The sequence below is a fragment of the Nuphar pumila genome, unplaced genomic scaffold, assembly GCF_984573655.1.
Source record: "Nuphar pumila unplaced genomic scaffold, dmNupPumi1.hap1.1 HAP1_SCAFFOLD_586, whole genome shotgun sequence".
Lineage (NCBI taxonomy): Eukaryota > Viridiplantae > Streptophyta > Magnoliopsida > Nymphaeales > Nymphaeaceae > Nuphar > Nuphar pumila.
The window spans coordinates 1-13,252 of record NW_028323407.1 but is presented as its reverse complement, the minus strand read 5'-3'; the positions used below and the strand labels follow the sequence as shown (position 1 = coordinate 13,252).

Genomic DNA, 13,252 nt, shown 5'->3' with positions numbered 1-13,252 from the left:
GTGTGCAAGCGCAGGTCTGACTGTGTCGCATCCCAGTCATCCGAAATACGGCCGATGGCAGCTACCGACCGCATATCCTTCCAGATGCTGTCGGGTTGGGCGTCTGGGCGGGCACCAAGGTGCAGAGCAGCTGTGCCGGCTGCGAGTGCGGCAGCTTGCGAAGTGCCGGTCATGTCGCGGTATGTGTTTGGTTGTGTACCCCACGCCCCTGTGACAAGCTCCCCCGGCGCAAATATGTCCACGCATGGCCCGTAGTTGCTGCTTGCAAACTCCGAGACATAGAGGCGACGGTCCTCCTTGTCTGATGCAGCAACGGAGATCGCTCCCACCACTCGAGCAGGTGATGAGTTACACACGTCCCCACCGTTGTTTCCGGCTGCTATCACCACTGTGATACCCATCTTGATCACACTGCATCGTAGATGATCAGCGTTATTCATGTGCAAGGTCAATCCAAGCGCTGCACTTCGTTCAAAGGGCAAGCCAGATGCTCAATGATAGGAACGAATAAGGAGCATCAAGCCACAGGTGGCGTGGCGGGAGTGTTTGGAGGAAAGCATTTGACATAGCTGTTGTACAGCAATTTTGGGGAGAACAGGGCTTGGCAGCTATTGAAGTCATGGGATAAAAAAGTCACAAGGGAGACAGCACTAAGGCGGCCCAACACGCACGTGCACACTCGCATGCACACATATATAAGCTAAAGTGCAGGTTTATGTGCTTGTACTGGGGTATTCTAGTTTATAAGTAGTCTGCGATTAGTGATCCTGTGACTCATCTGTGATGCGCCTGCTTGCCCTGCTAGCATGCATGCTTGGAATGCATGCTCGCCCTGAAACTCGCGAGACTTGCCTCAGAGTTAATTTCGAGCTACTGCTTAGCTCGAAATACATCCTCACAGCTGACGTTATAATGCTAAGATGTTCAAGCGCCTGATTGAACATTTTCGGCTATGCCTCCACCTGGCCATAGGCAAGATGTATGGTAATTTGGTACGCTGACGAATCAAGCATCAGCCGGGGTGTCAAGGCGAGGACGCATTCATTGATGAGCACGAATGGTGGAGCAGGGCATGCCGATATAACAACCGCGCCTCAAGTTCTGGGCCATGTTTTGGGACCACAATGAAGGCAATTATCTCACCCTGAAGCTGTGCAGTGTTCGTGTGTGCTTGAGCTGATCTCGCCGAGTTGGTCTGAGCTGTTCTTTTGCCCCTCTCTGGAGTTTTCACACGGATCCAGGAGCACGAGTGCATACCTGTCAACTGCATCATCCAGCGCAGGCAAGATCCCTGGTTGGCCAACCGCAAGCAAGGCAATACTGGGCCTCTGTGCGTTCACCGCCAGCCACTCCAAGCCAGCAACAACACGTGCAACAGGGGCAGAGCCTGTGCATTCCAGAATGCGCATGGACTTAATTGTTGCGTTCCGGGCAACGCCGTGTTTTGACCCAGCAGCCAAGGATGCGACGTGCGTTCCGTGCCCATGGCAATCCTTACCAGACGGCCCCAGATTCTTCTGTGGGTTAGTGGCAGCAGGGAAAACATCTATGACACGAGAAACGCCTGTGATAGGGTTTCTAAATTCGTCATGGACGCTCAGCACGCCGGTGTCCATGACGTAAATCGTCACACCCTCGCCTGACTGGGAACCAGTCTCGAAGTTGCCGTCGAGCGGCAGAGTCTCCTGATCTAGCCTGTCCAACGCCCAGGAAGGCTCTGGCACGTCACTGAGTGCCATTTCTTTGATTGCGGCCTCATCCGAAAGCGTGATATCTGTCACACTCAGTGTGCCGGATGAGATTTCCTCCACCACGCCTGCCAGCTGTGTGTCAGTGGGTGTTGCTGGTGCTGTGATGCGTTGAAGCCCGGCGTCACAGAGTGTCATGGTGACCCCGTATGAAGGCTGTAAAGCTGTGAGTAGAGTCTCCGTGCACTCCGTCCTTTGATCAGGAGGAAGCATGCTTTCGGCTGGCGTTCGAATGTCCTTGCAGAACTGCGCGACATCTCGCAGATCCACCCCTTTCTTGAACCTCAGCACGACACTTTCACAGCTTGACTCCAGCAGCTGGCGCGGCTGGTTTGAGGTGCGCCAGGTGCAGAGGGAGACTTTTGCGGGGTTGTTTGCATCACAAGCGGAGTGAACCTCGGTTATGGCGGATGTGGTCAGAATCATAAAGCTCAAGATCCAATGCCAGGGTATCTTGCCCTTTGTTTGGTGACACCCGTGGAGCTTCATCTCTGCATATATCAACCTGTGAGCAGAATGTGAACGAATCTTGATAGGTATACCATCGTTGACAATTGCAGAAGAGTCTTAGTATCTGCACAAGCGTTGGGTTTTGATCTAGGCTGGCATATGCATATGTATCCGTAGTGACACGGTGGCATCTCACAACTTGTCGTGAGCAGGGAAAGCCCATTGCATGCTCCCCACAATCTAACAAATGCACACGCAGAGCTTTGAAATACCTCATGGCACGTCGAAGTTGTGGTGGAGCCCACACAATGTGTTTCGCTGTCCTCGAAACTCGGATTCAGGTAAGCCGTGCTTGAACGCGTCACATACAGGGCTGTGCGGAGCCAAGCGTGATCGCATCAAAGGCACGCAAAGAAACGAGACAGTGTTGATTATAAAGTGGGACATGGCAACCACTCTGTTGCCCTCGTTGGGCCGCGAGGGCACAAAGTGCTGACATGTTGTATATAACGTGACGCAGATAGCAAGTGCAGGCAACACAGCAGGTCGTAAATAGACGTCATCAAGATGTTGAAGTCGTGTATGAAAATGGATTGAAACATTTGTAAAGTAAAAGCTGTGACTTGGGATCATATTGTCAGAAGGCTTGCATACAATATGCGCAAGCGTCAACTTCAAAGATATAAAACGCGCACTGCAAGACATCGAAAACGTTCTCACCAGTCACGTACCGAGAAGTATGTAGGTCACAATGTTCCGAATAATTTTTCTGATGTCTTTTCCATGTAATATGTATCATGCCAGCGCAAAAGGGAGGGAAGGCAACGCACCACAGGTGGTCGCAACGCGCTTCATCCCATCTTGAGCTCCTGACAACTGACGCTAAGCCACGCGTAGCCGTGAACTCAATCTGGATTGATAGTATACAAATATACGCCGTATTCGGATGCGTCCTGGCGACAAGAGCGAGCACCTCAACAACGCAAGTATTATATACTCTTGTCAAAAGCACGACAGCATCAAGTCAGTTACTGAGAGCTATCTTCACATGCTATGAGCACGGCTTATTGAAAAGCTACATGAAAAGCACAAATGCCATGCAAAGGCGCTCGATTACTAGCCACTTCACTCGTTGCGGCGTGCTCACGTACATTGTCGGGCAAAAATGAAGCTTCATTATAGCTGACTAGGTCCCAGCTTCGTCATGGAAAAACTCACGTAGTGATTATACGCGTAGCTACGATGTACGATGTACGCACGAACAGTACGCAACCCAAAAACGCATGGGCACAATTGACGTGGCACGCAGCTCGTCATGAACGAGGCGAATGCGCAGTGCCGCGTCGCAGTTCCACTGTCGAGCGTTGTGACTACATGCGCAACCAACGTATGAATATTGTCTAGTTCATGTCTTTAAGCACGTTCCGCCCCTGACTTACGTGGCATGGGTGTGCAATGCCTTGAATAGGGTGGCTCTTGTCGCACACCCGCGGAAGCTTCATCGCTCCCTGAAGGGCACTATTAGAAAATTGAAGTGAATTTCATTTGCGTTTCCATCAAGCTCGTTTTGGACATGATGTATATAAAAGTTCGCCACAGCAACTGCAGGTATAGTAATGCAAGCAATATCGTTATGTATACCAGTAGGTGTATCTTTGCCGCCTGGTAGAGACAGGCTTGCAAACATAGGGGTAAGGAGTCGCATGAGGCTCATCAGTTTAATAGGATTGCATAAATGGAAGATTGGGACACAAACCCGTTCGCTGCTGTCCAATGGATGACCCACCGAAAAATATACACGACACCTGGCGCAGCCAGCACTTCTTCCCTAATGTTTTGCTGTGTGCTGTTTCCCCTTCTTCTGGCGCTGTTCGCCAATATCCAACGCTGACCTGCACTTAAGTTGCCAACTCGTTGGCAAATTATGTCTTTGCTTTAGGTATCGTAGATAGTTTTTGGATAGCTTGCCCAGGTGCCTGCTAGGCTGAGGGCAAGCTCTCTTTGCTTACCTTCAGACGCTTCTGAAACCGCTTGCACATTTTGACTACTTCTTTGCATCATAGTACGGGGGACAAAAGTCGTGCTTGTGCTTGTAGTCGCACTGTGAGCGATTGCGGCTGCCGCTGCTGCAGCAGGATACACTGCTGCTGCGTGCTTGCGTCTTGCGTCCTTTATTGAGCCCTCAATGTCAGATACCATGGTCGAAACGCACACTATCACTGCTCGGGACTTGGACAGCAAGGTGTGGCCTGCGTGCCGTCGCCACTGAGTGCTGCATCCTTGGGCGGTGCAATCATGCATTCTGCTTTTGATTGATGAATGATAAAATCACTATATTTGAACATTCGTCGTAGGTGTTGTGGCTAAATTACGAACGTCAGCTCATCGTCATCGCATACCTTGCATGCGCGTACCACAATCTTGCTGGCCATACAGTGAGTCACTGGTGCTGTGCATGCAGGTCCTTCAATGTTTCTGGGACCTGGCGGAGGTGGACGGGGTGTGTCTTGTCGGTGGTTTGTGCCAATAGCTTGCAATAAGGGCTGGGTACACTCTATAGGGTTGACCCTGTCTTCGTTAGCAAGTTTGCGAAAAGCATCTCATGCTGATCAAACGAGAGGAACTGAATATGCACATCTGCACTGTCTGTGTCTACCTAGTAACGGTTATGCCGTGTTGCACCATAGTCAGTCATGCGATGAATCAACATATCCAGTTCTTGATCGGGCATATTGGCTTTATGATGTGTATCAAACTGGCGTCAAGTGCACTTGACATGACCCCATGTGTCCATAACAGAGCAGGAGTGATTTTTGCAGGAAAAGCGGCTAGCCGCCGTGGAGACTTTGGTTGATCAAATTGCCAAGCAGGAGGCCGAGGATGCAAATGCAGTCGCGCAGTTGCAGGTTCGTCACTGCAGCAGGGCCTTGAGTTTCCTGTCAACATGTGCTCAGTGCAGCGCAATCACTCACAGCAATACACGATGTGACTTGTCCAGAGCTGCACAGGAACAAACCTGCCGGAGCAATGCGCCCCAGGCAAGCAGAGGGAAGTCCTGTTATTGCTCCTCGAACCCGTTTCCATTCTCGTGCAGTCTCCTACTCGCATGCATCGCTGGCGTTTGCAATGGACGGCACAGAGAGTGTGTTTCATTGTTTCATTTATGCAGGAGTACGCCCTCAAGCGGCTAGTCAAGGGCATGGGCTCTGCGCGCATGGCGGCCAGACAGGGATTTGCCACAGCGCTGACGGCTTTCCTAACAGCTCAGCCTGCCCTCAAGCTCGACGGTGTCATCAAGATGACAGACGAGCACCTCGCCTATACAGCCTCAATGAAGGGGAGTGTGCGTTGTCCGCTGCTCATGCTGCTCTACATGCTTGGTGTGTTGAAAGGCATCAACGTGGCCGGTTAACAGCATACTCGGCATACAGTCGTTACAATCGGTTAAGGGATCTAGCCTGAGCTGTCTTTGACTTTGGGCAGGCCGTGCATGCTAGGCTAGGCACGCACGAAGAGCCAATCTGTCTCAGGATAGTTAGTTTCTCATGGTATGGTCACAAAGGTTTCTTGATATGTCTGTCGCTCTTGTGTGCCAAAACTTCACACTTCAGAACCTGCTGTGCAAGCTGCTGGTGTCTGGCTTTCAGCTATGTGGTAGATGCTCGTTGGCTCTCTCAGCACCCCGGAACTCTATGCATTCATGTAGATCGCTGCTGAAGGCCGACACTGGAGTGCATCGCACATGCTCAGAGGAGTGATACCTGGCAGGCCAGCATTCGTTTGCAAACGATATGCTTTCAACTTGGAGGAATACGCCACAGAGAAAGTCACTCATCCCTCTGTTTCTGACAATGATAATGTATTTCTGATTACATTCCATGAAACGCGACACAGACCCAGGCAACTTCATGTATGGACTGACAAGGAGTAGCGCCTGACCGGGCGCACTTCGCACTAGGGCGCCAGGCACTGCCTCGAGTCTTCCTCTAAATGGGAGGGTTAAATGATTCATTTGCTGCAGGATGGGAAAGATGTCCTGTTGGGGAGATTGTTTGTGTACGGGGCGCTGATCAGGGCCGGCCGCGTGACTGAGCTGCAAAGCGCGATGGATGTGGTGAGCGGGCTGAGCAGCATTGCGCGGCAACGGTCGTTCATGAACGAGGCTGCAGTGTCCCTTATGCTGGACCTGTGCGATTCGCTGGACGATGGCCTTCGAGCAGCACTCATTGAGGGCTCGCCTGATCTCAAGTCGCTTCTGACTGTGCAACCTCGTGCGTGCTTTCCCCTCTGCTGGTGTTCTGCATTTCACATACCTATCTGGTATGCTTGAGATTGCCCTGTCCTGATGCAGGCATACATGCCGCATGTGATCCCATCATAGTACACGATACATACTGCCTCAAATGTGAATCCTTGTGGTTGCTTTTGGCCTGCGCCGACTAGCTCTTACTCTTATCTATGTGATGATAATTCCCAAGTAGTTCTTGGAGTTGCCAATGTCCATGTGGATGCGGTAGTGTTGCAAAAAGATACATCGGCATCATGTCATGATACATACATACATGCAAGTTTTCTAGGGATGTACGCTCGTGTACGCTCTCAAGGAGTGCATCGTGTGCGGGGACATCGTTTACGACGCATCTGATTAAATTGGGCGGATGTGGTTGGGCATGCAGGTGAGGCTTCTCCAGAGGCACTATTGCTGGCATTGCGCCTGTGGCCCCACCTGCCCCCGCAGGTGCTCGCAGAGTGCGCGTTGCTGCCGAAAGGCGTTGTGCCATCCGCGCGAGTGTTCGCAGGGCAGTACGGCGACGAGGACGCTGCTGCAGCCGCCGCCTTTGTCAGCCACACGCACCTGCCCAACGTCGTGGAGGCGCTCAAGAACAGCAGCGGCACCCACCCTCGCGTGCACAGCGTCTGGCGCCACCTGCTGGCGCTCATGCTGCCTGGCTTTGCTGTTGACACTCCAGATGCCACTGAGGCGACTGACACCAAGCGCTGCGGCAGGTGTGTATACCAAGCAATCGGCCATAAGATCAATCTCCAACAAACTGTTATTTTCCATCATTTTATTCAATATCGTTTTCTTTAAAGTGTTCTGTTCCACTGAGCACCTGCTTGTGCTTTGCATCATGTGTGGCAGTCTCCGACACATAATTGGCTGCACTTGCAGCAACAGTGTCCGCTTTCAGGAGCAGGAAGGCCTTCTTTATTACTTGCTTGGCGTGCACGCCAGAGTGACAGAATTGCCGCACAGAAAGCTCCAAAATTGGATAGCGCGCAAATGCTTACTAAGGAAAGGGAGATCAGACTGTCGAGAGCGGAATCGGCGTTGTTGACTGCACATTGTAAAATGCAAGAACACCTTTTCATTGCAATCACTGGTTGTGTGCTCGCAGGAGGATTGGGCAAGGCCAGCTAGCTGCACTGTGGAGCACCGTGGTCGAGGAGAACTTGATGTCGAGCTCACACGAGCGCAAAGCGCTCGGTTTTCAGCTCTTTTGCATTCTGCTGCCCCATCTGACGGCGGCCGACGTGCCCCAGGTGTTTTCGCCACGCTTCCTCCGCTGCCTGTCTAACAGTCTGAAGGAGAAGGGCTCGTACCTGCACAAGGGCGCCCAAAAGTCTGTGGACCGCTTGCTGGGATGGGCCAGCAAACAGCAGGATGAAAACGCTCCGGACGCAGCAGGTGCGTAGTGCCAGGCGAGGAAAGACAGGCCTCCTCTGAGCTGATTTGCCTCAAGAAGAATTTGATTACTGTCAGGGTGCTCTATAGTACCAGCTCCAGCGCAAGGGGAGGCTGAAAGTATATTAACGTTCTGTTCTGTTTTGTACTCAAGACATCTACCTCAGCATAGTATTGATATGTATAGGATCTGACATTTCAACCCAATCGCAGAACCGTAACAACCGTGCACAGCGTGAACTAGGTAGTTTTGTTGTTGAACCTGGAGTGTGTGATGCAGAGGTGCGGTTGGCGGCTCTTCTGGCACTTGCACAGTATTCTAAAGCCGGGTTTGATGGCATCAGCAAGTCAAAGGCTGCTGCCAAGTTTCAGGCTGCCCTCGACATCAAGGCTCTTCGCCTTTACAGCGAGCAGCTCAGGGTGGCCTTCCTCCGAGCTGAGCTCCCTTCCACACAGAGTACGGCCTCCCTGCTGGGATCATGCCGAGTGCCTGCTGCCTTTAAGAGCACTGCTCGAGAAGTCTCCATTATCATCTGAAGACGATGATGATTGATTTTGATGCAACACTACTGCAATCACACCTGATAGCGATCCCGCGTTGCACTGATATTATACTGCCACGATGATGATGATGTGTCGTTTTGCAGCACTACAGCTTCCACATGGACATTGGCAACTCCAAGAACTGCAGTTCTTATTCACAAGCTTGCATGCGGTTGCGCATGTTACACCAAGATGGGTCTGCTGGTTTGGGCATACGTATTATGAAATTGAACGGCACCGCTTTTTGCTTGCTACTGGCCGCACTTGAAGCGCATGGGCTTACCTGTCAGCTGGTCCGTTTGCAGGAGACGAAGACGACGCTATGGACGAAGATGACAACGACGGGCAGAGTACAGCGGACAGCAACCGGCTTTGGACGCTGGGGCAGATGTGTAGCATCCTCAAGGTCTCGGGGTGTGACGAGGCGCTAGCTCTCAGCACACTGCAGTTCCTATCCTTGGTGTCATTCTTTACGGTGCTGCCTGCAGCCTCCAAGTCCAAGTGTCCTCAGGTCAGCAGCTTTGCCGCGTGCAGCGTTGAAATCAGCGACGCAGTACGGAACGCTGCCATTGCACGCCTTGCAGTCCTCGCAACGGAAACCCTGCCCTGCATGATCCCAAAGGTCGAAGAAAATGGCGTTGACACAGATGGTGCGCCAGACGTACACAACGCAAAGGCGCGCGGGAAAGCAAAGGCCTCAGGCCTACAACACAAAGCACCCGCGCCGCCCACGCTCTTGCCACAGGTGCGCATCCTCCTTGTTTGTTGTTTTTATTGAGAGCGATGTTGATGTCACAGCACGAACCAGCATATGTATTCCTGGTCAGCTAAGGGCACTGCCAACCGAAGTCTATGGTGTGCAAGTATTGTTGATGTCGGGTACTTACTCTGCGTTCGTCGGCATTTGCTGCTTTGAGGTTGCATGAGTAAACATGATGTATCTTCTGCACTTTTCTTTAACACTGCCGCACAGTGTTGACTCACATACTGCGTGAAGATGTTTGTGGTCTTGCAGGTTGTGTCATTTGTGCGCAAGACAGCCACGCTGCCGAGCAAGCAGGTCAAGTTGTGGCAAGACGGAGAGGAAAGTCTCAGCGCACGCCAGCTGCTGCTAACGATGATTGGCGAGTGCCAAGCAGCTGCAGACGAGAAGCGGCCGGGTGCCGTGGCCATGCTGCACCTCCTCGAGCTAATGGAGCTCATGCTATGTGCGGATAGCGCCGCTTCCGTGCAGATACTCGTCACCGACATGCACCCCATCCTCAACGCAGCGCTCAGCCTCGACGTCGCACCGCCGCCTGGAGGGGAGGATGACGAGGACACTAGCGGTGACGAGGACGGCAGGAATGGGGGGGTCAACGGAGCATCTTTGCAGGCTGTTGGATGGATCAATCAGCTCACTGAGTGTCTGCTTAGTCTGCTGGCGGACAGCATGGCTTGTGTGCCGGTGTCGGTCGTCCGCAGTGCTGTGGAGGGTGTGTGGCGCGTCTTCTGCCCTAATGTCAACGCGCTGGCGCTGAACGACCTGCTTCAGGTGCGAGCTCTCAAGACAGCGCAGCATCCTGCCATGTCACATGCTATGGAAGCATGTGCATGAAAGCATGCTGTTTGCAAGGCATTGTCAAATAGTTTTTGGAGTACGTTCATGCTTGCTTGTTGTTGTCGTTGTTGTTAGTGAGCGGGCGTCTTGTCCGTTTCCTGCAAGTGTATGTTTGCAGATCGAACCAAGCTCTTGAAGCTCGCAATCCTCTACGCATGACGATTCGTGTTCCGAATGTTGAAACACCCTCCGCTGCCTGATGCAGATTATTCTCAGGGTGGACAAGCAAGCCGCGAGCGACGACCTGTTTGAGGACGAAAGCAACATGGATGGGGAGAATGAGGAAGGCAAGGGAGAGGAGCATGAAGAGAGCGAGGAAGATGACAGTGAGATGGAGGAGGATGAAGCAGAGGCAGCACCTGTGGTGTCGACTGCAAATGCTGCGGGCAGCTTGGATGCTGAATCAGATGACGGGCTGGACGATGAAGCCATGTTCCGGATGGACGGCAAGCTGGCGGAGTATTTCAAGAGCCTAAGGGCCGGCAAGCAGGTGCGTGGATAGGCCTTGGGGTGACTCATGGTGATGGCTTGGAACTTCCATGACATGAGCAGAATGTCGCAAGTTGGCTATCATGCTGTGATGACGGATGGCTTATGTTGACATGCTTGAACTCGATGCGAACGAGAAGTGTGGCTTCGTTTGGTTTCGTTTGAAATCCTTCAGAGGGCGCATCATTGGCTCTTGCCACCACCGAGCAAATCCAGCAAACGGCTCAGGAGTCATGAGTCATTTTGCAAACTCGTACTGTATGCAACGTGCACGAGAATCAAGTCTGGCTTACGGGGCTGCGAAGTTGTTCACGTGCATGCATTGCAACAGGCTGCATTTGTCGCATCCTCCGAATTCAACAAAGAGGATGTATCTTGCTAACGCCACCATTTCCAACTGGACACGTGCCGACAAGGGAAGCCGAGCGGGTGGGGGAGGGGGATGTTGTGTTGAAGTCAGAATGATGCGAGAAGGCAATCTCCGTTGCAGGATGCCAAAGCTCAGACGGAGGCGCTTCAGAACTTCCAGCTGCGTGTGCTATCGCTGCTGGACATGTGGATGAAGAGGCAGAACCGCAGCGAGCTGCTGTTGCTCAGCGTGCTGCCCATGCTGCGTGCTTTGCGCGTTGCGCTGCGTCCATCTGGCTACAAGCCCCTCGCAGACCGCCTGAAAAATGTCATCCTGCAGAAGCTTGCTACCTCACGGCCTGCTCTGGGCGCCGACCTCGGCCTCCCCTCCCTTGAGACAGCACAGGATGTGCCGCTGCAGGTATGCCTTTTGCTTGTTCGCAACATCCGTCCAACTTTCGCACATACGCACTTGGTGTTCCGCTCCAGGGGTATACTGTCAGATTTCCTGCAATGTGCAATGACAGTGCTGCTGGAATGCGTTAGTCAAGTCTGCAAGCGACGTAGTATACTATCCTAACGCCTATCATAGGGTGAGGGAAGGGCTGGACTGTTACTGTAGCTTGAATACGAGCTATCGCAGGCAGTGCGTTGTTGAGTCTCCCTCTCATGTGAAGACTGGTGTCATACATGCCGTTCTTGCCGATGCCATGTTGGCACATTGCGGCATGTTCAAACCACTGCAGATGGTGGCGGCTAAATATGTTGCAACTTTGCATCAGCACATGCACCTTTTGCATTTTTAGAGCTGCGTGCGTGGTTCACAAGGATGGATTCATCACCAAGCATTATGCGAACTCGGCATCGGCGTGTGTAGACGCAATTCTATGATTTGCCGTCGTACTCACAGTGTGTTGCCTCATTTGAAGGGCAGGGCTTCAAGGCAGGCATCATTGTCCCAACTGCTGGCCTTTCCTTTGGGGGGGGTGTCGCTGTGTAAGTGCAAGGTTGTGTGCTGCTTTTGAGCAGAAGTGGTTTTAAGCTGTCTATGTAACAAGCTGTGAGTGTCTCGTTCAGATCATCATGGCCAAGGTGCTGTACTTTGCGGCTCGAGAGAAGGATCAAAATGTTCGTACCGTGGCGTCAAAGTGCTACGCGATGTTGCTACGAAGCGTTCTTGCAGCAGCCAACAACGGCAGCGACGTGGCGCGTGCGCTGGTGACACAGCAAGTGACGGACATCGTGACGGAGGTGTTTGAGAAGAAAAAGACACACTGGGGCCAATCAACGATCGCTGATCTCCTCAAGCACTGCCAGATCTCACACAGGCTCCTGCCCATTTTACTCGAGAAAGCGCTCACCGCGCGTACCGAATTTCTCAAGATTGAAGCCCTGAAGTGCTGCGCCTTGTGCTTGCGGCAACCTGGGCTCGACAAGAGCGCCGCTCTGGAATCAGCAAAGGCTTGTGCGCCGGCGACGGTCAAAGTGTTATGCGGGATCGCTCCTGGGGGCTTCTCAAAGCCGCCACGTTGGGCCGAGGCACTGAAGCACGCCGCCAGCTGCCTCGAGAGCCTCCATCTGCTGCATGGCAAGGGGAACATCGCTGCTTGCATCGGCGAAGATGGCGTGAAGCAGCTTCGAGGCGCCATTCGTCATGGGCTCTCGATGGAGGGGCTTCCCGCAAAGTGTGCCACGCAGTTGCAGTGCCTCAACAAGGTGCTTGACAGCTCCAAAGTTGCCCAAGCGAAGGGCTCCGCAAATGCGACCCCTGCCTCAAAAGCAGGCGCGGGTTTGGACTCGTCAGGAGGTTCGCCTGCCAAGAACGTCAAGGCTGTCGGGAAGCGGAAAAGCAGCAGTGCGGAGGGGCTCGCGAAGAGAGTCAAGACTTAATCTGTTATGGATGTCGCCAGCGTTGTCGACTGGCAGTCTGACTAGGTCTGGTCCTAGAAAGTCTACGGAATGTGCAAGAACAATGCTAGGGTTGTGTCGAGATAGATTTGCTGAGGTTACGCCAGTTTCCTGTGTACACCGTTTACGCAACTCGCAGGCATTGGCAAGTACTTTGACTATTATGGCTCAACTGGCTTTGCGCATTTTTCACTTTTATGGTAAAAATGCGCGAGTGACGCAAGCATCCATTTTGATGTCCTCTTCATCATCGTTACTTGCATTCTGAGGGCCGCTTCTGCAGCACTTGCGAGACTTAAGCTAGATATGCTATCGCGCACTTGCGGCGGGTCGTCTTTGCACGTGAGTCGCCCGCGAGAAAGTTTCACGAAAGTGTCTACAGGAAATTCTAGGGTGCATACACGTCTAACCCTATGGCGCACTAGAAACGCATTTACCCCTTCAGTAGAGATGAAGCCGCCACAAACGTCAGTAGACAAC

The 13,252-nt window shown here is 52.6% G+C and overlaps 1 protein-coding gene across 1 annotated transcript; it reads left to right on the top strand.

The window, feature by feature from the left end:
- The first annotated feature begins 4,395 nt into the window (after positions 1 to 4,395).
- Positions 4,396 to 10,024, top strand: LOC149810008 (uncharacterized). The gene is made up of 12 exons (XM_089994468.1): positions 4,396 to 4,440; positions 4,553 to 4,633; positions 5,018 to 5,104; positions 5,368 to 5,541; positions 6,220 to 6,469; positions 6,875 to 7,205; positions 7,598 to 7,887; positions 8,039 to 8,403; positions 8,532 to 8,631; positions 8,733 to 9,172; positions 9,255 to 9,344; positions 9,443 to 10,024. Exons 1-12 carry the CDS (start codon positions 4,396 to 4,398, stop codon positions 10,022 to 10,024), a joined length of 2,835 nt encoding a protein of 944 aa, XP_089850594.1.
- The last annotated feature ends 3,228 nt before the right edge of the window (positions 10,025 to 13,252 follow it).